Source organism: Gigantopelta aegis, chromosome 4 (genome assembly GCF_016097555.1).
Source record: "Gigantopelta aegis isolate Gae_Host chromosome 4, Gae_host_genome, whole genome shotgun sequence".
Classification (NCBI taxonomy): domain Eukaryota; kingdom Metazoa; phylum Mollusca; class Gastropoda; order Neomphalida; family Peltospiridae; genus Gigantopelta; species Gigantopelta aegis.
This window is the reverse complement of record NC_054702.1, coordinates 110,787,632-110,814,916: the sequence shown is the minus strand read 5'-3', so window position 1 is coordinate 110,814,916 and position 27,285 is coordinate 110,787,632. Positions and strand designations below refer to the sequence as shown.

At 36.0% G+C, this 27,285-nt stretch overlaps 1 protein-coding gene across 1 annotated transcript in view; it reads left to right on the top strand.

The window, feature by feature from the left end:
• The window catches only part of LOC121371764, a 47,255-nt gene extending 20,895 nt beyond the window's left edge, over positions 1-26,360 (top strand). Inside the window, exons 2-6 of the mRNA XM_041497896.1 lie at positions 2,147-2,280; positions 3,171-3,227; positions 6,567-6,673; positions 10,382-10,547; positions 24,625-26,360. Of these exons, the coding sequence (XP_041353830.1) occupies positions 2,147-2,280; positions 3,171-3,227; positions 6,567-6,673; positions 10,382-10,547; positions 24,625-24,729 (569 nt within the window). The 3' untranslated portion in view covers positions 24,730-26,360. The remainder of the gene's footprint in view (positions 1-2,146; positions 2,281-3,170; positions 3,228-6,566; positions 6,674-10,381; positions 10,548-24,624) is intronic.
• The last annotated feature ends 925 nt before the right edge of the window (positions 26,361-27,285 follow it).

Sequence of the window (27,285 nt, the reverse complement as noted above, 5' to 3'; positions counted from 1 at the left end):
CAACGGGAAACACCGACAACTCAGATTGATCATCCTGCCTCTGATACTGAACCTGTTTGTTGGAGATGTGGCTATCCCGGCCATTTATCTTATGGATGTCGTGTTAGATTGGATCATCGCAGACGTCCTTTAAACTATCACAGGCCTATGGGAAGGGGGCTTCCATAGGTGAATGTCAGCGCCCCACGGAGATTCCTGACGGTTTAGTTGGTGATCCCAATGAAGTATATATTCAGGTGGAGAATATTTCTGTTTGTGCTTTGTTGGACACTGGTGCTAATGTTTCAATCATGTCTAAATCGTTTTATGATCAAAACCTGTCACACATACCTCTAGAGCCTTTGGATAACTTGTTGAATATTGAAAGTGCTGGTGGTGATTTCTTACCATATTCAGGATTTGTGAAAGTTCACATTTCATTATCAGGCTGTGGAATAGATGATCAAGGAAAGTGTTGTTTACTCCTAGTCGTTCCTGACACAAGGTACAACGCAAGAGTTCCAGTTCTTCTAGGTACGAATATCTTATCTCGTTTCTTGGATGACTGCAGAACGACGAATGGGACCAGATTCTTACAGAAAGCAGATTTACACACACCTTGGTATTTAGCTTTCAGAAGTATTGAAATGAGACTCGGTTGGTGGCCAAAGAAATGTAACGCCTGAAACTTACTTGTAAGCGTTCTTCTACAGCTGCTGGCGAAAATGAAACGGTTCCCCCGACAACATAAATGTTCCCTTCATTCACATTAAAAAAATATAAACTAAACACGATTCGGACAATTCCTTCCAATATAACTAAATGATCCGTAAAAATACACACAGCAGCAGCTGGAGGAAATGGCGTCGCTTATCAAAATAACGTCATTTACCAAATACGTAAGTATGAAACGAAAAAACGATGTGCACACTTTTGTATAACCCACTACGCGGAGTCATACAGTGTAGACATCGGGGATGTTTTCGGTTGCATGAACCAAAAAATAATTGCGGTGAATTCTTAAATAAATAAATATACATATATAGATACATACATACATACATACATACATAGATACATACATACATACATATATCATTATATATATTAGTAGTAGTAGTAGTAGTAGTAGTATATTATCATCATCAATAAAATTAAATGTAAATTATGATGAATTTTTACAACAAAAACATGTAAAAAGCATATTTTGTTTCCACAATATATATGGACAAGCGTTTTGACAAGCATCAGTCTCAAAAAAATCTCAACGGAATTGTGTAAATGTGTAAAAAGACTTGAAATATTAAAACGTTAGTCAGGAAAGTTTTTAAATCTCTAAGTTACTTTTCAGTAAAATGTAAACTACAGTTATTATGTCTAATATTACAAATATGTATTTGATTGGACACAAAGTCATAATAATTTGTTCTTACGGATGTCAGGAATTGATTTTTTTTTATTGATTACATCAACTGCATACGGTATTTTTTCAAGAAGCATGTGATGTAAATTATACAGTAAAGTTAATTTTCTTCTGATTTTAATATAGTTCTCAAGTTGTTTCGTGTTTCTAATTGCAACATGGAGCAGAAAACATTGGCCTGTCCGGGTATAAAATGGGTAGCGTAGGCTGCTGTTGGAATAAAACATTTGCGAATTTGGTGGCACACTAATTATCACACACTGGTCTACAGTGTCAATAGTGGCTAAATATACAGTAACCATATCATGGGGAAATTGTTTATATCCTGACATAAAGTACCTATATATATATATATATATATATATATATATATATATATATATATATATATATATATATATATATATACATATATATATATATGGGCGCCTCCCATACACACACCTTTTAAAAATTCTAGTTTGTGTTTGCATTCTACATTAGCAAATGTTATTACAGAGTTTTGGAGCGTGATTGCATTCATTGGATATGATCTTCCATTACTATCAGTGAGAGGAAGTGTGTGTGCCGTAGTTCAAATTCCAATCTATGGAATGTTGTTGTACTGTTCAATTCAATTAATAAATGTTTCATTTCATGACTTTCATTTTCTCACTGTTACTGGTAGTCGACCTTGAAATGTATCGCTGCTTAAACTATGATAAGTGCGTTTAATCATTGGCAACATAATACTTGTTTTAACAGGAGTGGTGTACTGTGTTGTACTCAGTGAAATTTTGAAGACTGTTGAAAATTATATGAAGAATTCAAGATATAATGGAATCAGTGCAACGACGTTTTTCTACTACTTAAAATATATGTGGACGACTGGTCTGGTGGTAAGTCAACTGACGGTTTGCCTTTTTTCTGTATACTACATATTGACCACTAATAATAACGAAGTACATGTTTGCATTCATGTTCAATAGTCTACCTTCGCATTTCCAGCATTTGCCTTCATCAGTATATCAAACTGGGCATTGTAGAAGTACTGTTTGATAGTAATTTGTTAAAACACCCTTTAAATGCTATGCAAGCTGGCGTTGGATTAAATCTTAATAACAACTTTTTATACAAGTTTTATCATTAGTCATTATTCATGCCGATTCGCTGGGCTTCTTTCAAAGCTAATTTTTTTAATATAGGCCTGAGTGGTATTTGTCGGAGATTTATATATTTCCAACACTGCTAAACCCTGTTTCAGGTCAGAGGGATGTTAATAGAAAACTGCATACTTCGTCAACCATAATATTATAGCTGACTGTTAATATATGAAATAGTAAATTATTAATCATTTAATTTGTTCTGGCTGCCACGCTGTACAGTAACGAGTTGTGAAAAGTAAATGATTAATCATTTAATTTGTTCTGGCTGCCACGCTGTAGAGTAACGTGTTGTGAAAAGTAAATGATTAATCATTTAATTTGTTCTGGCTGCCACGCTGTACAGTAACGTGTTGTGAAAAGTAAATGATTAATCATTTAATGTGTTCTGGCTGCCACGCTGTACAGTAACGAGTTGTGAAAAGTAAATGATTAATCATTTAATTTGTACTGATTACACAGCATAAGAATATATTCGTTTTATTGATAACATTACATTCACATACTAATATTGTTTTTGGTTTTTACTTAAATATTGTCTGAATTATTTCATCACTTATTTATGTTTAAACATTTCTTTATTGGTACATGTAATAACATTTGTAAACTGATCTATGGTTTTTCAGTATGTTTTTCCTGCACTCGTTGGTTTGATTGGCAGTGGTCTGAAGTCGAAGGGTGTTGTAAGTAGTCCAGTCTTCAAATAAACAGCTGTAACTGAAAACCCCCCACAAAACACGCGCACACACGCACGCACACACACACACACACACACACACACACACACACACACACACACACACACATACATATATATATATATATATATATATATATATATATATATACACCAACAACAATGAGTGCTGGACTTATGTGGGAGGTAACATTATTTTATACAGAGTTTGCGAACTGTATTGTAATAATTAGTTCAGTCGGTTGAGTGCTCGCTTGAGGTGCTTGCGTCTCAGGATCGAAGCACCTCGGTGAATCCATTCAGCTGATTAGGTTTTTTCTTGTTCCAGCCAGTGTACCACAACTGGACAAAGGCCGTGGTATGTGTGCTCCTGTCTGTGAGAAAGTGCATATAAAAAATCGCTTGCTGCATTAAAAAAAATGTAGCGGGTTTCCTTTGATAACTACGAGTCAGAATTACCAAATGTTTGACATCCAATAGCCGATGATTAATTAAGGTGCTCCAGTGGTGTCGTTAATTTTTTATTATTAGTATTGTACTAAGGACAAGCTTTTACGAACAAAAGCAACTTTCAGTATACTTTATTGATTTACTTATTTTATTTTGTTTACAGTAAAGCACATTTGTTTAACGATTCTTCAGCTCATTGTTCAAATAATGTGGTCATTCTATCACCTTTGTCTACAGAAGGTAAAAACAAATCCTTTGCTCCCACTACAATTTTTTCTTATTGTCCGAACCAAATTGTTAACAGCTACGAAAAATTACTCTCCTACCTTTAATTGCCGTTGGATTTTCTCCAAAGTTTGTCCAGACACAAATCTTGAAAAAAAACAATACAATGACACAGATTCCACATACCAGATGATAACCATGTCACCTATATCAACTTCGCTGAGAGCGCATAGGGAAAAAAGCATGTACTTTTATATCAGCTGCCATTTTGACTTTTTATGGAATATTCTTCAAGAGGGGTGAAAGGATAGGACTTAATCTAACAACCTCATAACATGTTATGATATAAAAGCAAACGTGATGACGTCACATTATATTTTATTTTTTTATTATTATTATTATTATTTTAATGATACCACTAGAGATCATCGATTTCATATTAATTGTGTCACATTTTTTGGAGGCTTTCACCCCTCTTGAAGAGTATTCCATAAACAAGCAACATGGCAGACGGCAGAAAACTGCATACATGTATTTTTCCCTATGCAATCTCAGCAAAGACAATACATGTATCGGCGACATCGTTGCAGTCTCGTGTGTGGAATCTGTATATTTGTAGTGGGTTTTTTGCGATTTGTGTCTGGACAAACTGGAGGAAATCTAACGGCAATTAAAGGTAGGAGAGTAATTTTTTGTTGTTAACAATTTGGTTCGGACAATAAGTGGCAAATATCCATATAGTAATGAAGTTTGTTTGTTTTGTTTAAAAACACCACTAGAGCACATTGATTTAATGATCATCGGTTATTGGAAGTAAAACATTTTGACACAGTCATAGAGAAGAAACCCGCTAAATTTTTCTGTTAGTAGCAAGGGATGTTTTATATGCACCATCCCACAGACAGCATAGCACATACCACGGCCGTTGATATATCAGTCGTGGTGCACTGGATGAAGCAAGAAATAGCCCACTGACGGGGATCGATCCCAGACCGACCACGCAGATATTCGAATACTTGAAAATACTATTCGAATAATTCGAATTGCAAATTAAGGTCGACGACAGTCACTTTTCGAACCCTTCTTTTGGGTCCGTACACAATAAATATTGCATATCTTACCGTAATTTCACTTGATATCCATATTTAGGAAAAGGTACAATTTTTTAATCACAAGATTTTCTTTCAACACATTCAGCTGCATTAGTAATGTTCAAACAAAAAAAATTCAATAGCAATTTTGCATTAGAATTTTTCCAGCATTCTTAAAACGGAAAAGTCATGTACCCAGTGTATGGTTATTGTAAGGCGATTCAAAGTGACGTCATTGGAATACTGACGTCATTCAAATTCAAAATTAGCTATAATATTACAATGCTTCGCCACATTAAAATAAAAACTGGTCTACTAACCTTGACCCCCAAGCGGACAATGTTGTTTACAGGTCACAGGCACTTGACACATATTAGTATATACATGAATAAAATTAATAAATTTCTTGTATATCAGTAAATTTTATATATTTCCGCAATATTTTGCTCATATTCTCTTCATACATGACACATTTATTGCCACTTAACGTGTATTTATATATATATACCAAAAATTTCGATCCCTACTTGACAATTATTGTATAAATCAATGTAATATATTTGAAGATGAGTATACCAAATTGAAATGTGTATAATGTTGATTTATCTAAATTTCCACAATAATTGAATTTACTGTCTTAATGCATGGCAACTTTATTGTCATTAACCAGTAATTACATATACCAATAATTCCAAAACATATCTTTTGTATAGTAGGGATCGAAATGTTTGGTGCATGTAAATACACGTTAAGTGGCAATAAATTTGTTATGTATGAAGACAGTATAAGCAAAATGTTGGGAAAATATATAAAGTTTACCGATATACAACAAATTTTGAATTTCATTCATGTATACCAATATGTGTCAAGTGTCTGTGTTACAGGTTGGTATTTTGTTATTTTTCATAATTCTGGACAAAATATTAATTTTAAGTTTCAAAAGATGAAAGAAATAAAAAGTACCTTTTGTCAAATATATCATATCAAAAAATTACCGTTGAATATGTTTTATTTACTGTGTACGAAGCCAAAACAAGGGTGCGAAAAGTCACTATGAGTATTCCCCAACTTAAAATACAGCAATAAAAATATTATGTATCAAATATGTAAGTATTAGATTTTAACGTTGGTGGTTTTCGAGGGGTAATAAACTAGTGGGGGTTTATCCATTACTGAAAGGTAATGGACAAATTTTCAATGGTTTAACAGTGCAGGCAGGTGTATTTTACTACTACTACTACTGCTACTACTGCTACTACTACTACTACTACTACTACTACTACTACTAATAATAATAATAAAAACAACATCAATAATAATAATGATAATGAAAACGAGTTTACCACGCTGAGTATAAAATATGCAGTCATTGCTCTAAACAACACTGAAATATGCCTATTTTGTCTGTGAGAAAATTACATGTAGAATCTCCTTGTGTTGATGAACCTCTATCCTAAACCTGTCTAAGTTAGCGTGTTTCAACAATAATCATACGAACATGAACTATCATCATCACTGAGCTAACATCAAGCTAAAGTCATCTGTATTTTTTATTTCAGCTCATTGGCTACATGATTGTTGGTATCCTGTCTCTGTTGATCATGGGCGGCGTAAACATCATGCACATAATTGCCACGATAATTGGACAATCTGCTTGTGAATGGAGGTTCTTGTTTTTCTTTCATAATTAATGCTGTGTTCGGGTGTGCTCGAAAATTGATATATACGAGTTGTAAACTCATCATCCAGGCGCATTACACCGTGTGACAAATACATAGTTAACATAGTAGAACAACGCATTAACGTTGCAATATCTACAGCTAACAAAGAACAGCGGGGACGTAATCCAAAATGGATAGAAAGTATCGAGAAGAAACATCAGTTTTTACAAAACTCTAGATAAGTCTTAAATAAATATAGCAAGGTTTTTAAATAATGGTACATTATACAAAACAGCATAACTTTAACTTCCATTTAGAAATGGTGGATTAATTAGTGTTATAATATTTTGGTATATATTTTCTTCTGATGTTTTCAGTATTATGATTGTTACAGTTAAGATATATAGTGGTATTCTTCTCCGATATGTGTATTGCAGAGTTTACGTAATCTATTTTCTTTACTCAAACCATCTACCGGTTTCGATTGGTGATCTTAAATTTGAAGTAAGCACCTTTGTTACAATCCTATTTTGATCCAGTAGTCTAAAAAAAATAATTTCAAAGCCAAATGTGGTTCAAAATAATGGATAAAACAAAGAGCCTGTTTTAGTATGCTGGTAACAGTATAAACATATACGACTCATACACATTTAGTTAAACATTCCTAAAATATAATTATCAAAAATAACGTTTAATAGCATCTCGTGAACGTATTCCCACAGAAAAAAGTTAAAGAATAAAAATACCAACTTTAATTAACTTGCCACTTGCAAGGAATATGTGATTTTGGCATAATTTCTGAAATAAAATATTGATTATATTTTAACTAATGTCTATACTATAATAATATACATTAAATGTGCGTATTTTCGTTTATTTGCGTTTTTGCTATAATATATTCTATAATATTTTGTTGAGAACATTATATATATTAAAAAACACCTTTAAAACCGAGACCCAAAGTTTTGCCAATTTTCATATTGACCCTCAATTACTTGTAAAACAATTCTTAACCTTTAATTTCTTACCCATAATAAGACTAAATAAAAACTATCACAGGACAGAGCTCATTGGAATAAACACAGCTTTGATGGCATGCATTCATGAATCACCATCAAAACTGTGATTATATCAGTGCGAGTTCAGCCAGACCGACCAGAAAAAAACCGTCCGCTAGACTGGTTTATGCACTTGACGGTAAACCAAGTGATCGCGAATGGTGAACATTCCCAGCCCCACCGGTGACACCCGCCATGAGTACTGCCACCACAGCTGTCAAGTGTTTATGGGTGTGCATGCAAGTCACAACCTAGGACTTTGGCTTTGGCTTGGTGATTTTAGAACGTCTCCTAGAGAGCTTGTACAATAATGCACACAAACGTTGTTGGGGTTTTTTGTTGAAAATGTTACGTTTAATTCCTATTCAATACTTGATTTCTTTACATTACGCGTGCAAACAAACCCAAACCCCGACATATTTTATATACAATTCATCATCTAAAATGCACGAAGTTGACTATTTCCATTTGACAAAAATATCTGTATGTTCTGAATGCAGGTTCTTTCTTCTATAAATATCTAAGGCTATTTGCATAACAAAAGCATCACACTATAGTGTGTTTCAAACTAATGTTCTTTTCCACCTTCCTAGCGGAATATATTGTAGTATGACCTATATTTATAAAATAATTTGGAAACAAGTCAATAAACAATTCAGGTGCGGATTCAGGCGGGGAGTCCAGGTGACCCCCCCCCCCCCCCCTCCCAACTTATCCCATCCACCTGTTCAGAAACAACAACGGGTTTTCTGTCCCCGCTATTAAAAAGCCTCTGCATCCGCGCCTGCTATGTCATTAATGTAATGTTCTGATACAAAAATAAATAAGTTTGGGTGTTATTGGGGATAAAACACTGTAAAGTAACTATAAGATAGGTTGATACATTTTGACTGTTAGGTTGTATGTCCATGAATAATATATAATATAATATCTAAGTAAGGAAATGTTTTATTTAACGACGCACTCAACACATTTTATTTATTTTTTATGGCGTCGTACATATGGTTAAGGACCACACAGATATTGAGGGAGGAAACCCGCTGTCGGCACTTCATTGGCTACTCTTTTTGATTAGCAGCAAGGAATCATTTATATGCACCATCCCATAGACAGGATAGCACATACCACGGCCTTTGATGTACCAGTCGTGGTACACTGGCTGGAGCGAGAAATAGCCCAATGAGCCCACCGACGGGGATCGAGCCCAAATCGACCGCGAATCAAGCAAGCGCTTTACTACTGGGCTACGTCCCGCCCCCTTATTATTTATTAATGCACGTTCCCTTTGGTGAGGGGGGTTGGGGTGAGGTCTTAATCTCGTGATGTTCATTGTAACATATTGCACATACACGTAGCCAAAACATTGTGTACCCGCGATTGGTTGGTGGAGGCGTGACCCTCTGCCCAATCCCACACCACCTCTGGCTTCGTATGTAGGTCTATTTTATATGGTTTTATATTGATTGTCCGTGTTTTGTAATATACGTGTATATTTGTTCAATTGATAGGTTGTTTGATAGTGACTAATAACATCTTTATCAAACAAATCGATGAGTTTTTGGTCAGGTTCTTTGACAATGCACTCTGTGCTCGGATTGGTAGCGTTTAAATATTTTTATACTTCTTTTCACTGTTGAAACCGAAACTTTAAGTGCAGCGGCAACTCGTTCGACAATTCGATAAGGGGCATATCTAGGTCTACCACGCTGATATTCGTCTTCAAAATAATCAAAAACTGTCTTAATACAAGCTTTTACATCAACTGAAATGCTTTTCGATTTATCCATATTTTACTCAAATAACAATAATGTATGGAATGTCCAGTATACATTTTCTGTGAACTTATATATCCTTCTATACTTGTATTTCATATGGTTTATAAAATTCTACAACTGCTTGAGCAATCATAGATTGTACTTCGAAAATAATGTGTTATTGACCATCGACTTGATATTTACCAGCAATATTATCGTATTTTGGACATTCAGGGCCGTTTCTAGGGGATGGGCAAGTGGTGGAACTCCGACAAGTAGTCGTCAGAGGAACCGCTACATTTTTCCTAATGCAGCAAAGGACTTTTAATATATATGCCACGACCGTATACCAGTTGTGGTGCACTGGTTGAACGAGAAAAAAAATTCAGTTGAATGGAACCACCGTGGTGGTTCGATCCTGTGACGTAAGCACCTCAAGCGACCCCCCCCCCCCCCCCCCCCAACCGACCGAGCTAAATCCTGCCCCATATATACATAAAACACTTAGAATGCGGATGTACAGTTACATGTAACTTTATTCACCCTGATCATACAGATGAAACATATTGGAGAAAAACCTTTGCATGGTGTTTTCTTTATAACTTGGATTATTTGTTTGTTTGTTTGTTTGTGTGTGTGTGATTGTTTTTAAACATTTTGACTTGAGGACTACACATATTTCATTTTTACCAGTATTATTAAATAGTAGTGAAATGCTACTGATATTGTAAAATAGTAGTTGTATAAATGTATAATGAAATACTACAGGTATTATTAATATTAGTTTGAGAAATCCTACAGTTGATAAAGAAAAAAGGGTTCATGTTTTCATTATTAGCAAGTTTGTGGTTATTGCTGTTTTGACATAAAATGCTTTGAGTGATCGTTTATTGATTTGCAGTTACTACTTCAATACACCTTCGTCGATTGAATTGGAAAATTGTAGAACTTATGTAGCACTCCAGTTGAAGTATTCCATAGCACTGATAGTGGTTAACGCGATTGGCTGGTTTGTGGAGTTGACGACGATCATCATGGCGGGTATTTATGCCTGTTGTTCGTCTGAGGTAAGTGAGTTCAAGGCGGTGGGATACGGGTTGGGTGCGGGTGGGGAAGTGGTAAACAATAAAATCACAGTAATATAGGTTTTTCTAGTGTGTGAGAGGGAGTCTCCATTAGCTTTTAACGTACAGTCCAATATTAAAGGACACTTTTTTCAATTGATTACGTAGCTGAAATTTGAGATATATGATGGGTAAGTAGACTGAATAATTGATCAAGCACAGTATTCGAGAGTAAAACATTCTTTATCCATCTCGAATGCAGAATATAAAATTTACAAATAGCCGTCCAAGGCACCAAAAAGCCTCTAAAAATATTTTTCAAGCATGTTTTGTTAGCAATTGGTATCCATGCTTAATAACGTCTATATAGGTTATAACTCATAAGATGTGTGATGAGGGTAAATATCCACACGATTTTCCCCTTTAAACGTCATTTTTCGTTAATTTATAGGGACAGACCCTAGTTTTTAAACACTAAGGCATATTTTTCACCTAGACTCTAGTTTCAGCCCGTACAAATGGGCATTAAGTTTGGTTAATTTACAAACCTGTAACAAATTTGGATACAACAGAGTGAAGCAAGATTTTGTGACGTTGAAATACCCTTACAAATAGAACAAAACGCGACTCCATAACCGTTACTTCTCAGACGTACGTGTGTTTTTTAAAATATAAAGCATGCATTCTGTGGTATTAGAAACACCAGGACGACCAGAAACACTCGGCTGTACCATAACGGATAATCTAAACAATAAAATATAAGTAATGTTTGATTTCAGTGATCATAAACGGATCTAATAGTGAACAATATGTCTTAGTGTTAAAAACTAGGGTATGTCGCTTTAAGGTTGAAAAGTAAATGTTAAACTTTTTCCGTCTGAAGGCATCCTGGCCACCGTGGACAATGACAACAAATCACAACCGTAGTTATGAACATGGTCTAGTGGTCAGATTATAGACATATTCAAGGCACATTATTTAACGCGAACGTCTTTCTGCTCGCGTGTTGGATAATCGATTTTAAATACATGCGAACTGCTAAAGATTTACGTCGTGAACCGATACATTCTAAAATTAAAAGTTTACAAACTTCATGATTGCCAGAATTTTATTCACTATTTAAATATAATCCATGTAACCAAACAATCAGTAACCTTGGTAAAAACCACACGAGCCTTCTTCTGGTTACCAAATATTCTGAAATAATGTTATTGTCCCCTGCTAATACTGGAGTCATTGGTTCAAATCCCACAATACGCTGGTTCGGATGTTTCTCAGTTACCATCTGCCTGACATACTCATGCTCTCTTACGATATCAGTCTATTCTAGCTCAATTACTCCAGACGCCACGTCATTGTGCCGCATGAACACATGCACGTGCTTTTGAACTGGTATGTAGCTCAATGCTAGAGCTTCCATCTAAGGTGCGATCTGTCCAAGAATGGACCCCTGTTCAGTTCAACTATTGTTATTTCCCGTTACAACCATGGACGTCATTTGAGGAAGAAAAGTGGAGGGGGCCGGGGGGGCGTTTATGATAAATATTTTTGTTGAGCAACCGCCGTTCACCCAGAACAAACAGATGTTTTTGGTGCATTCTTGGGCAAAATCTGGTAAAAATTATAGAAACTTAAAGAAAATCCTCTGAAATGGCTGCAAAATGGTATTTTAGAGCCTGTAGATTTCAAAATGTACTGAACACATTCCCCCCCCCGGCCCCTAATGTCTTGCGCCTTCCATGCTCGTTCATTTCAAGAATTCATCTGCGTCCCCTTCCCCTAAAAACACAAAACAAATAATAATTTTAAAAATCAAAAAAAAAAAATCCTAGCTACGGACCTGCATTCTGGTCGTGATAATGTGTTATGTATACTAAAATACATTGTAAATACTGAAAATTAACATTTTACTAAAAAAATATTTACTTTGCTAAGATTTATGTATACGAAGATGATCGTTTCATTTCCATTTAAATGTAGCATTAGATATTATTATAATTGTGACGCAAACGATCTTCCATTTGTAATGACTAACCGGTATTTTTAATACATGTGCTCAATGTCGGTTTCCACGTAAAGCATATATCATTTGTATAGATTACAGTGGTTAACAACCTATCATGCTACCGTTTTATTTGGAGCTTTACGCATTTTAATTAGACCAACTCGTGTTGTAGGCATATATAAGAACATAATGAACATAATGAGCAAAACGTGTGTGTGTGTAAAGGGGGGGGGGGGGGGGGAATATTCTCCCGTCCCCCACCAAATGACACCAATGTTTATCGGCTATTGGATGTCAAACATAATATGATCATTATAGTTTAATTTCCAGTTTTCAACATTATTAAAGAATTATAATGTCGGTTTGTATAACAACTCGGAACATGGCGAACACATGCGCTTGTGAAAGTTTATTTCAACACAACAGTTTGACTTTGTTCAGTCTCGTCTTTAACTACAGGACATAGACATAGACCTATTTAGGACGCAAATTGAAAAATTGTTGTGGGGGGAGCATGTCCTGACATTCCCCATCATTACACACCTGAATTCACCGGTCTTGTCAGTTTCCACCGGCGAATGGAATACGACTTTTATGTCAACGAGTGCTGTGTGAAAATATGGTTTTCACACATCACGAGTTGACATAAAAATTGTGTTCGAAAAAAAACACCATGAAATGGTCTATTTATTATATACATCTTTCCTAATTTCAGACAATATCGTTCGGTTTTTGTTATAGTGGCAGATAACAACAAATTGTGCACTTTTGGTTAAAAGCATGAAACTTTGCACATATATACCCATTAGAAGCATTTTCAGATATGGACCTAAGTCGGCAGCGCCCCCTGGTGGTCAGGGAGGATCTATAAATGTCTCCCACCTCCTTTTAGTTGGGCAGCTAATATCCAATATTTGACTAACTGTGCACTTTTTGTTAAAAGCATGAAATTTGGCACATATATACTTTCACCCATTACAAACATTTTCAGATAATATACCCAAGTCAGCAGCATCCCCTTGTGGCCAGGGAGGATCTACAAATGTCCCCCACCCCCTTTTAGTTGGGAAGCTGAAAACAAAGTGTGCACTTTTCGTAATAGCATGAAAATTGGCAAATACATACCTTGACCCATTACAAACATATTCAGATATGGACCCAAGTCAGCAGCGACCCCTGTTGGACAGAAAGGATCTAGGAGAGGTTAGGGGGCTTGGTACAAGGGTGAGCATTATTTTGGCGATGTGTGTACGGTTGTCGACTATACCTGAGCACAGAAAGATCCTTGCAAAGTGGCAGTGCAGATAAAAAGAGGAGTAGCGATGAGAAAGATAGAAATGGTTAAAAAGGTCATGCGTATTATACTATAGATTCCAGATTAAAAGAGGAGTAGTGATGAGAAAGATAGAAATTGTTGAAAAGGTCATGTGTATTATACTATATATTCCAGATTAAAAGACGAGTAGCGATGAGAAAGATAGAAATTGTTGAAAAGGTCATGTGTATTATACTATAGATTCCAGATTAAAAGCCAACTAGTTATGAGTAGGGCATCCTGGGTGGGTGAAATGGTTTCCACTGTCTCCCATTTTGGCAGTACAGCACCTTCTTTGCTCTGTCAACATGTTCTAGGTTATTGGTCTTAACTCCATCCCTGACTTGTTTTACATTTCCAAAGGAAGCAAAAGTACTGCAGGCCCGTAGGCTTTTTTTTCAATATGCCCCCGGACTCCCCTAAGCAACTTCGTGCCTCACCATAAGCCTAAACGACCCCCACTCTCAAAATCCTGGCTACGGGCCTGTAGTGTCACATCATATATATATATCATAGTGTCTGCTTTTTCAAACACCTTCCCTCGCTTTTCTTTTGAATTTTTATCTTTTTTGCTGCTTGTGATATGTGTCCCATACCACATTAACTATTTTAGAATATTTGGGTTTTTTTACAAATACATTGATGGCATTTTGATCAAATATCAGGTTGCTGACAGGAACAAGATTCCAGGAAACTGACTTTTACATTATCCAACCATCAAGCAGGAACATTTTGCATTCCTAACCACCACAGTTGCCACTATAGACTACCATGAAGACAAGGAAATAATGGTATTATAGTTATTCTTCAAGGAGCTGAGCATTCAATGCCACCATGTAACCACGAGGAAACAGACATTAGGCTTTTAATTCATGTTCAGGATGCTATTCTGAACGGTTTTGTCAACAGTCTGGTGTGCGCTGTTGAAACACGTGTGCTTATCATTCTAACTGGCAAGTTCCATCATTTGATTACCTTGAATCAAAATGTGAGTATTTGGGTTGCCTTTGGTACAGGAAAATAATTTCTATTTTATACATCAGTGGCACATATAACGTCTTGAGTAAAAATACATTCCTGACCCTACCTCTAAGAGTGACACTACCTCTGTTTTCTTTGAAAAAGTTTCAATGACAGCCTGTGGTGAAACAAACTGCTACCTTGGTGTAACACGTACCTTTATGTGCATGGTGCTCAACCCTTACACATTCATAGATAAAGATGCCTAATGCTTCCAGCTACTGGGATGCTTCACAGACGAGTGACCTAAAACATGTTGACAAAGCAAGGAAGGTGATGCACTGCTAAAAGGGGAAGACAATAGAAACCACACCACACACCCAGGATGCCTTACTGCAGCACTCAACATGGGTTGCATACCAAGCTGGTATCAAGTGATTGTGTTTAAGTGACTGTGGCAGTTGCCAGCGTTTAAATTCATGGTTTTGACATTAATTTCCCTGTGAGGGCCAATAAAATCTATGATAATGTTAGTCAGCAGGATACTGACACAAAACAACTTTAATTAGCATACACTCTCAAGCTCCCCACTATACCAAAGTATTTGATCTTGTGTAATACCCCTTCCATACTCGACCAACTCCTCTTGAGGAATAGTAATAGGAAGATTTTTTCTGCATGCTGCACTGACATTGTTTAACCATGATGACCAAGCAACGGAAATGCTGAACTCTCGGAATAAAATAGTTAACATCTTGACAAACAAAATAGCAAATACTTTAGCTTGACTGTTTTGTTTCTTTGAATACTATGCTTTGATGTTTTTGAAGCATTTAGATCAACTTTCTTGTGACAAGCAAAATATGCTTGTGCATTCGAGATAAAGAGACAGTGAGGCGGAGATATACAGTGGTTGTACACAGGTACATGGACTTTGTTACGTGTGATATACTGTAATAAATACAAAGATGGTGAAAAAGAGTGAAGTATGTGGACCTGTGTATATCTACCGAAGTGTACCTTTGTTTGCCTTCACTTCTGGAACTTTGTACTACGAATTCTGCTAATTCACCAAACATGGCACTCTGCCGACACATACGTACTTAGTATATGGTTCCCAATAGTGCATACATTGCATACCACTTGAAACCAGAACACGTATTTGAGGTTGTGCTTATTGGTCAGCATTTTGAAGCAGTGTTCCCATTAGCATATTAAAACGTTTCAGAACCGTTTTGGAAATGTTTTAACAACAAAAATGTTTGGTCGTTCCTATACAGTGCCATTATAACGTTGTGAAAACATTTCAACCAAAAAGCGTCTGGATAATTTTCACACCGTTTCAGCTAAAACGGATAGACTGGAACAGTTTAGGTATTAAATGTGAACGCTTTATTGTGTTTTAACTAAGGCGTTTGCATCTTGGAATCAAATATGACGTAATACTAACAACGTATTGGGTGTGAACGTTAAAACGCTTTCAAAACGATATAAACTCATGAAATAGTTGGGAACGTTTTAGAAGTGGTTTTAATGGGAGCTCATCTTAATATACTGAAACACAATGAAAACGGAAAAACAACTTTTCATTGCAAATAACGACAAACTATTAATGAATTGATGAATAATGTAATACGACATTAATTACTGGTATTCATGAGATACATTCACATGGAAACATGGCCAGTTATCATCAGTAATCGAGTTGCATTCGTAATCGAAAAGTTCAACACACACACACACACACACACACACACACACACACTCCCCCCGCCATATCAAGGTCAGTATCTGGTGTGTCCACCATTGGCCCGTGAGCATGCGTGAAGGATTGGCACAAACATCTCAAATAAGCAACAGGAATGTTCCTCCACTCCTCCTGCAACGCCCGTGCAAGCTCAGCGACGTTACGCGTTGGTGGCTGGCGGTGACGTACACGACGTCCTAACTCATCCCACATGTGTTCAATTGGGTTCAAATCCGGTGAAACGACGGGCCAGTTCAAAACGGTGATACCGGCTTGTTGCAGGAATGCCTGGGTAATTCTTGCAGTATGTGGACGGGCATTGTCTTGTTGAAACAGAAGGGGACCTCCTGGTCTTCGGTGACGGCGCAAAAGTGGCTGGAGAACTGGACCCATATTCACAAAAAGGTGTAAATTTACGTCTACGACTAGCACTTACGTCTGCCGTAGATTTACGTTTACGTGCAAGAAGCACCTTATTCTCAAAGACGGTCGTAAATGTAAACGTAACTTAGTTTGACGTAAATCCACGATTTAACACTCTCACCGGACAAATTTAAAAAAACAAACATTAAAAACGATGGCTACCGAGTAAATAACAAATGCGCAAAACGCAATTTCGTTTGTCTTCTGCTAAACAATAAAATCGCGAACGGCAAACCATGACATTTTGGTATTGGTGAGGGTCCGCGTTTTGGTACGAACTTGAGGATATTTCTTAAAAAGGAAAAGATAATTCAGGAGAAATTGGCCGAGTCAAAAACATCCGTTCGATCACCAACAAAAATATGTTAAATCCGTGGGCGTTCGCCATCGCAAACTGCTTCAATTATTGAAACTGCTGCCAGTTTTCGTAAATAATAGTAAATAACGGCGATCGTGCTTGATTTATTATATGAACACGACTTACGTGCAGCGTTAGTTGTAACTGGAGGCACTTTTATATTTACGTCAAACTTTACACGTAACTTACATTTTCGTTGTTTCGTGAATAGCTCTTCAGTCGTAGATTTACGTTTACGTGTAAAACTAGGCTTACGGTGTTTTGTGAATATGGGTCCTGGTCTTAGAATAACGTCAACATAACGCTGAGCTGTAAGGGCATCGTGGACAATGATGAGATCACTCCTGAAATCACAGTTGATTGCCCCCCATACCATCAAACAACCGCCGCTAAACCGATCATGTTCCCTCACACATCCGTCAGCGTACGTTCATGGAGTATCCTGTACACACGTGCTCTTCCATCGGCAAAGGAGACAGAGAAACGGGACTCATCTCACAAAACAATGTTCCAGTAAAAGGCTGGTGGATGATTACCATTCTGGAGAGCAAACTGTACTTTCGCAGAACGATGTCGTGGTGTCATGATGTTACCGTTGTACGGGCGTCTGCATCTGAGTCCAGCCGTTCTGAGTCGACGGATGACCGTCATCGGATGGATAGGCCTTCCATGACGTCCTATCGTGTTGCTTGCTGTCATCGTAGCAGTTCTGAACCGGTCACGGTGGTGTCGTCGAATCTGCCGATCTTGGCGTGGGGTCGTAACGGGACGTTGACCAGGTCGAGGTCGGTCACGGACACTCCCGATCTGTTGATGACGTTCAACAAGTCGTGCAATAGTTGATGGATGGACTCTGAAGGTCCTAGCAACTTGGCTTTGCGAAGTCCCCCCTTGAACCATACCCAACGCTCGCTCCCTTTGTTCTCTGAGTTGTGGCATTCTTAATGTGACGAGAAATATGACACCGTTACGTGACTTTTTAGTTGGTATCAATAAATCACAAAATTGGGGTCAGAGGTCACAGCTTGGGTGAAAACACATGAGAAGTTGCTCTCCCACAAAAGTCTGTTTTTGCTAAGAACAAACTATATTATAAAGACAATTTATATATGAGAAGACTCGTGTTCCTAGCTGGAATTTGGTGAGAGAACTCTTATTTTTGAAAATAACTTTATTTCCTTGGTTTTATTCATCTTCTACATGCTTGCTTTGTACATATATACAGTCATGTATTAATCAGTGTTACAGCCCCCAAACCAAACCCTTGATCATTGAGTAGTGTTCACCCAATCAACTAGATGTCTCACTGTGGTTGACAATGTGCTGTACAAGGATAGCTTGGTCTACAAGAGTATGAGTTCAGTTAATGACCGAAAACGAATGATAAGCAGTGATTCATGTGAGTCGCCACCAAATGCAGATACAAGACAAACTCAAGAACTTAAAGTCAGACAAGACAAAACAAAACAAAAATCGCATATATTAGCTACTTCATTGACAAGTACTCAAAAAGATATGGATCCAGTGCTAGCTGAATTACACAAAATAACTGAGCAACAAGCTGAAATAAACAAACAACTTGACCTTACAATAACTAAAAATGATTTACAAACCAGTCTTGCTCAAATAAAACAGGACATACTTTCAACGCTTCAAGAAAAACTTGATAAACTGGAAGAAAAACTTTTTCAGGTACAGCTCAATAACGATCAACTAAAAAAGGATAATGCAAAGTTGAAAAAAGAAAACGTGGAACTAAAAGAAGAAAAAAAAGCCGCTAACCTATCAGCAGGTATAGCGCTTATCCGAATAAACAACATGGAGCGGCATACGCGTAAAGACAGTATTCGTTTGTTCGGATTGAAAGATGACAACAAGGACGAAAACGTTACAGAAACAATTTTTAAAAAAACGTGAAAGTGTTGGAAATAATTGGTATGAACATTGCAGAGGCAGACATTAGAATTGCACACAGACTAGGCCCCTTTAATCAGTCTCAGTGTAGACCGATTATTGTAAAATTTGTGTTGAGAACGCAGAAATTAGAAGCCTTGAGAAATAGGAAAAAATTAAAAGGTACTGGTATAGGGCTGAGCGAAGATCTGACTAAAGAAAACTATCAAAAACTGCTGAAAGTAAAATCTCACGAAAACATAGAAAGTGCATGGACAAAAGACGGAGTGATCTTTGCAAAACTAAAATCGGAGGAAAGAGTAAAAAAGATACTGGAAATGAATGATTGTTTTTGTAAACGCCATGTATTCCCGGACTACCTATCGCAGAAGACTAGCTAGCTTAGTTCTTTATTCACCAATATATATATATATAAATAATTGACACTTTGTGTGTATGTTTGTAGGCCTGTGTTTTCGTGTACATATCGATGTGTGTGTGTGTGTGTGTGTGTGCATGTTCATGGGTGAATGCTCGTAAGATAATTGTGTGTACTGATGTTACTATACTGTTATATCTGTGTATACGCGGACTTGGGTGTGTATGTATGCGTCCGCACCCGCACCTATACCTTTGCAGGGTATACTAGTTATATACCCATGTGCACTTGTCTATCTTTATAATTATGTGTGTGTGGGGGGGGGGGGGGGGGGGGGGTGTTGTTGTTTTTTGCTTTTTTTATGTATTGGCATGTGCATTGTGGGGGGGTGGGGGTGAGTGTGTGTGTGCACGTACATGCATGCGAGTGTTAATGTGACCTTTTGGGTCAATATAATGGAGGTAATCCCATCAGCTAAAAGAAAAACTAATTTATATACTTTTTGCACAAAATATACTTAATCTGTTAATATCAGCCTCAAAAGGGAACATTGATACATGTATATATGTAAATGGAGAAAGTCGGATATGGTGATGGTTCCGTATAATAACTTAAATTACTGTTTTTATCCGATAGTATTAGGACCATCTCCATTATTATCTTTATTAATATTATTACTACTGAAAACGGTCTTGCATCTGCTTATAGCTATTAATGGATATGTGGTGACTGTTGACTTCTTTTTTTGTAATTTTTTTATTTGCTGTCAATATGATCAAGGGTTAGGAGACTCTTTAAATGGCCTACATGGTTATTTTAATGTTTAATTTACTTCTTTGTCCTTTACTTTTCATTCCCTCTCTCTCTTATTTGTGATTCCCTTTTTTACAAAACTTTCTCTCGCTAAATCTCTGCCTTGTTCAAAAGCAAGAGGGTATAAACGGTACTTATTTCATTTCTGTCCTCTGAAATTGTCATTTTCAAGCAAGCTAGATACAACATCATTAAAATATATATACAATCATATTAACCAAAATGTAACATGGCATATTTACAAATCATGACATTGAACTGTCAGGGACTCGGAGATCCTGAGAAACGAAAAGATGTTTTGAACTATCTAAAATGCAAACACTTTGATATTTACTGCTTACAAGATACACACTTTACTCAGGATTTAAAACCTTATATAGAAGCTCAATGGGGATACAACTGTCTGTTTAACTCTTTCAATGGTAAAGCTAGGGGAGTTGCAGTAATGTTAAATAATACATTCGAATAAAAAATACATAAAATAAAAACAGAAAATTCAGGAAACTTTATAGTACTGGATATAACGGTGAACAAAGAGCGAATAAAACTTATTAATATATATGGACCAAATAACAATAACCCGGACTTCTTTTCTAAGATTTTACTAAATATAGAAGAATTTGATAATGAGTATTATATAATATGTGGTGATTTCAATTTAGTACTTAATCAAGATCTTGATACGAAAAACTATTTACATTGTAATCATCCCAAAGCACGTGAAAAACTCCTAGAAAATATAGAAGCATTTGATTTGAAAGACCCTTTTAGGGATTTATATCTAATGCTAAGACGATATACTTGGAGAAAATCAAACCCATTAAAATTGGCAAGACTAGATTTTTTTTCTCATTTCAAATAATTTAATACCACATGTTGTAAAGGTTTTAACTGACAATAGCTACAGGTCAGACCACTCCGGTGTAATATTGTATTTGAAACTAAATACAATCCAAAAAGGTAAAGGGTTATGGAAATTTAACAATTCACTATTGACGGACAAAGATTATGTAAAAATTATTAAGGATGTAATAAATAATATAATTTCGCAATATGCTGTTTTAATTTATAATGCAGATAACTTAAACTCTATTCCAAAAGACGAAATACAGTTTGTAATAAATGAGCAACTTTTTCTTGAAACACTGCTGATGGAAATTAGAGGGAAAACAATATCCTTTTCGGCGTTTAAAAAGAAGAAAAATAATGAGTTAGAAACTAAACTTTGTGAAGATATAAAAGAATTAGAAGACAATGATAACACTAACTTTAAAGTATTAGAAGAAAGAAAACATGAATTAACAGAGCTAAGAAAAGAAAAACTCAAAGGACATTATATCCGAGCACGGGCAAAATGGATCGAAGACGGGGAAAAACCAACTAAATATTTTTGTAACATGGAGTCTAGAAATTACCATAACAAGCTAATATCAAGATTAGAATTAAGTAATGGAACAGTAATAACAGACCAAAAAGATATTCTAACCGAAACTAAGTGTTTTTATCAAAAACTATATTCTGCGTCATCGGAACAACTACACACTTTGTTTATCTTTCCTCTTTTTTTCCCCATTCATTCCATCTGTCCATTCTCTATCCCCTGGCCCCCTCAGATCAAAACCATTATTGTATTCATATTTATGTATTGTTTTTAACAAATTCAAATGTATGTAACTAGAAGGTATGAATATATACATATATTTTTGTAAGGCAATGATTCAAGGCTCCCCAATCTTGACACTGTCAACTGATCTGGGGGCAATAAACTCATTAATAAAAAGTTAAAAAATTAAAAAACAAAAACAATTCACAAAATTAACTACACGTAAATTTACATTAACTTAGTTAACTTTTGAAGGAGGTATATAATATTTTATTTAACAAAGCACTTAATGCAATTTAAATAAGGTTATTATATATGGCGTCGGACATATGGTTACGGATCACACAGATAATGAGAGAAGAAACCCGCTGTCGTCATGCGAAGAGTTACATTTTCCAATTAGAAGCAAGGGATCTTTTGTGTATAAATGGATGTTTAATGACACCTCGGCACACAACAAAAATACAGATTGGCCACGGATATTTTATAACCATCACCATACAGACAAGATAGTACATTCCACGGCCTTTGTTACATCAGCTGTGAAGTACTGGCAGGAATGACAAATAGCCTAATGGGCTCACCGATGGGAATTGATCCTAGGCCGACCGCGCAAGATGTGAGCGATTTACCAATGTAGATTCCGCCCCTAGTTAACTTTGAATACACATGTATATGTAAGGTAACTATTTTGGCGGATCGCCCTATATAAGACATGCATTGTACAGGTAGGCATGTTTACAGTGGATGGGGGATAAGGGAAGAGTGTTTAAAATACATTTCAAACGAACGGAACTTTTGTTTTCTTTCTTTTTTCCCAATTATTTTGCTGTTGTTTGGTTCAGGAATTAATTTGCTTAGTATTGCAATTTCATTTTCCAAATTTCTTCTTTTTAATTCTTTAAAAAAAAAAACATTTCAGTAGTGATGTTTGTCAGTACCGTAACGGAGGTCAGTACCGTAACGTCTATCTCAGTACAGTAACAGGGAATAAAATCATTCATGTGTGCTCCAAATTTTATTCATAAAGTACTGATGCAACATCTCGTTTCAAAAGAAATACTTTAATCAACGGTGAAAATGTTCTACTGCATCAAAACTACCTAAAAAAAAATCTTTTAAAAGTGTCACTTTAAATTTCATATTTTTTATTAAAGCCATTAGAAGACCAAACAAGAAGCTCATCTTGTAGAAAACCTTTCAAGATTAGTTAGGGATAAACAGTTTTGAAGATGTATGTTTTGTTATTAATTTGTTATTAATTTACAATCATGTTATGCTACTGACAAAATGAGCGGGTTTCAACAAAGTCATTTATTTCTTTTTTAAAGAAAAGTGTGCTGCTAAAACTGACACATATGATCCCCTGGCGTTTATTCTATCAATTCATCCAATAATTTAAACAAAAATAGTAACTTGTTATATTTGAAAATACAAACCTGAATTTGTGACTAATCTGATAATAACCCATATATAAATAATTCCATTTTATAAATACTGTTTTGTAATAGGCGTCTGGATTGGTTAAAATGCTATCACGTGTTGAAAAAAAAAAAACGTTCATTCTTCCATGAACGTGAAAACTGCACTTTTTTGGTAAACAAATAACAATTGAATGTTATTACTGGAACTACTTTTTATCAACCACGGAATCCCTGAGGATGCCATCGTTTCTATTTTTATCCCAATATCGTCTGCACTGTGAGTGACAGTGACAAACTGACAGACGACAATCACAGTCTGCCAGCCACCGCAATTCAGTTTTTAAACGATTCCGGTTTTGAACTGAGGTACATAATGTATATGGCAGGCCACAAAAACGAAGCTTCTATTAGAAGTTATAGCAGAGAATGCTCAACATATCAGAAGAGAGACATGAGCGCAGCTCTGTCACATTTGACAAAAACACATTCGACAACTTACACGAGTGAAAACACATACTTTCGTGCACAATTACGCGACATGTCCTTTCCGAGAATAATATCACACAATCACTAACTTCCTCTGAAATCCACACAAACAGTAACACTGAAACCACTTTATTCCTTTCAAGTCGGTCTTCACATTCACATTTCACCAATTTAATTTTTGACAACTGCAATTTTAATAAAGTAATTGATAAATCTTCTAAATAATTTTGACGCTCTCCCTTTATGTTAATTAGTTCAAAATTCATACTTTTACTGCTTTACAACAAATCTTCCATAAAGTATATAGATCGTTCAATTCTTAATTATCGTTTGAATTTTTTTTTTAAACTGTTTGCGTTATCAGTTGATGTTCGGTTATTTTAAATTTTATTTTTTTTAACCACATTTGATTCAGAAAATAAAAAATTATAAAACCTTATGTAAATCATTATAATGAATCGGAGATTTGACGGAAAAAAATAAATGTAATTTTCTAAGGAAATTCCCTTATTTGTGTATTAATACAGTTGTTAATTATTGTGGAATAGAGTTCGATTGGGGCTTTTAATATAGTTTTGTATAATGCCAATATTAATGCAAACGGTTTTGGTGTTTATTGTTAGCTCCAGATGATATTTTTGGCTCATATCTGCATATCTTAATCATCGTTTCAGACGACTCCAGGCGTCATATTCCAGCCAGTTGCTGCCACTCATCACATTGAGATGTCTTCTGTTACCATCGACACTCCCACGGCGACTGTTAGTACCATTTCGTGAAAGGAATTAATGTAGCAGTGATGAAATTAAATTTTGAACTTGAATTAGAAGCAATATTTTCATACCGTTCAACTGTACTGCTTTTACTGGACTTGTCATACATGTATTAATATTTAGTCAAATTTAATTTCTTTATTTCTTTTTCTTCTTCTTTTTTTTTTTTTTTTTTTTTTTTTTCTTTTTTTTTTTTTTTTTTTTTTTTTTCTTTTGTCGTCTGCTTTAAGATTAATTAATATGTGTTTCACTTCATATGTAAGCGTACGAGCAAATTCTCAAATTCGGGCAAAAGAAATAGCGATATTCGGGATTTTTTTCCTTTTTAAAAAAAAAATTTTTATACTGTCCCCAGATATTCTTGACAGTGTCGGAGTTTAGCAGCCCGAGCTCACTGACTTATAGAAACCTTTTCACCTTGTAGTTCCAAAATTCTACCCACAATATTAGTTGTAATCCATGTAAAATGCGTAGTTATTCGTTTGCTACTCTATATGGTATGTACTACTAAATCAAATCCCACAGACACCAAGAGTAACATGTGTGGCTGCATGCAGTGTATCAATCGACATATACACCATAGATACTACAATGCCTCACCATTGAAGAAAAACAATCTGGGGTTAAGCTGCTCATTTCACATATAATTTGACGACCCTAGTTCCGCACAAAAAGTGTCATGCTATTTTTAATAGGACCCTGTACACCTTTCACGCACAATGGTATTTGGTGCACTGACACTAGTCCAAATTAAATTACAGGAATTTACTGGCCAGATGAACCAATATTTTATCACAAATAACACTGTCACCATTTATCACCAATGGCAGGCCTTGTGGCACTAATTGCGCTATCAAAACATACGTGCACCTCGAACTTTGACCCAGTCGTATGTTATTTGGTGTAGTACTGCCATATAGCACTCTAGCAGTAAAGCTAATATGAATAAATATTGTTATCCAGGGCCCAATTTCACAAAACATCGTAAGCCTAGTTTTGTAGGTAAACGTAAATTTACGACAAAACCACAATTCTGATTACTTTTATAGTACAACAAATATAGTTGGAAATACACATCATTAATTTCTTTTCCTCCTTAAAATGCTCCATATTCCGTATTGATGTAATTGTCTGCTTGAAATAGATGCCAAACACGTGTAAATATATGCTCGGTAAAACTGTTAGTCGCAGACGTAAACTTTTAGTTTAATTCAGACGAAAATCATCCTGCCTCCACCCTGTTACAAACATGGAAGCCCATACGCCTATGTATATGATTTTATTTTTGTAGTATTTTTACAGAAATTATTGCTCATGCTATTTAGAAGTGTATTTAAATGGATGGGCTGGAACTTACATTGCAACATACAATGTGACTTCCAGCTATAAATAGCGTCACCCAAAGGTTTTACGTCACTTGATCACCGATTGCTCAAAATGTAAGGTTATCTTCATTTTTGATTCCGAGTATTATGTGTGTGTGTGGGGGGGTTCCAATATTTTAAATACACAGTAATATTATCTAGGGTTTAATTTAGCAATAATTATTTGTTTATACTACTGGTGACTAATATTTGTAATTTTATATATTTGGTTATAAAATTTGTTTACGTTATTAGAATAAATACGTAGCGGTTTATATTTGTTTATCATTTATGTTTTTTGAGAAACTAGCTTTAAATAAGTCGGTTTCGCTACAGTATACATGAAAACAAATCCAAATCCCAGCATATTTACATCAATTATATCATTCAAACTGTAGTAACAAATACAGTTAGCATTCTTGAGACAATCAGTTATGGAGTGTTATAATCGACCACCACATCAATAGAGCCCAGCCGATGGTCGCAAAGACTAAACACGTAGTAGAGGTAGTATTGCACCCGGTAAGAGGGTAGCTGCGGGGTCCGTGGGCATAAACGTCAGGGTGACAAGTGAGGTGGCTGAGGAGAAACTAGTTTTAACAGGGTCGTAGATCCCCAAGGGCGGAGGAAGCCTCTGCTGCAGAATATTAGGGGCAGTTCAGTGGTGGATAGTTTCCTTGATATTGCCATAGCTGCAGACGGTAGATGTAAAGGCAGATGAGGTTGCACCTACAGTCTACGAGGAAGCAGAAAGCGGAGGGTGCTGTAGCTTCAGAGCTAGTCAGTGTTGTGGTCTGTGTGCACATATCCTTGGTGCCAGTACTGGATGAGTAGTGTTGGGTGGAGTCCAGACTAGATACCTAGGAAAAAGTTATTGTTCTAGCAGATAATATATGGGGTTGAAAGTAAAACGAAAGACCATTCGGTCAACATGGCGGGTCGTGAGTTATGAATGGAGTGGGACCATTCTCGACCCGGTCCGGTTGACCTTGGGTAGGAGGGGCTTTAAGAGTCAAGTGTATGTGACACCCACCAAGGATGATGTATTGTTGAGTTTAAATATTTCTGGGTTTGTAGGCAGATCGAGAGTGGAGTTGAGCCACAAGAATAGCTTTTGTTGTAGTGATATATTGTACTATTGAGATTATGTATGGGCTTATGCTTAAACCACAAACATTTAAGCTGTTTTAGAGAAAAG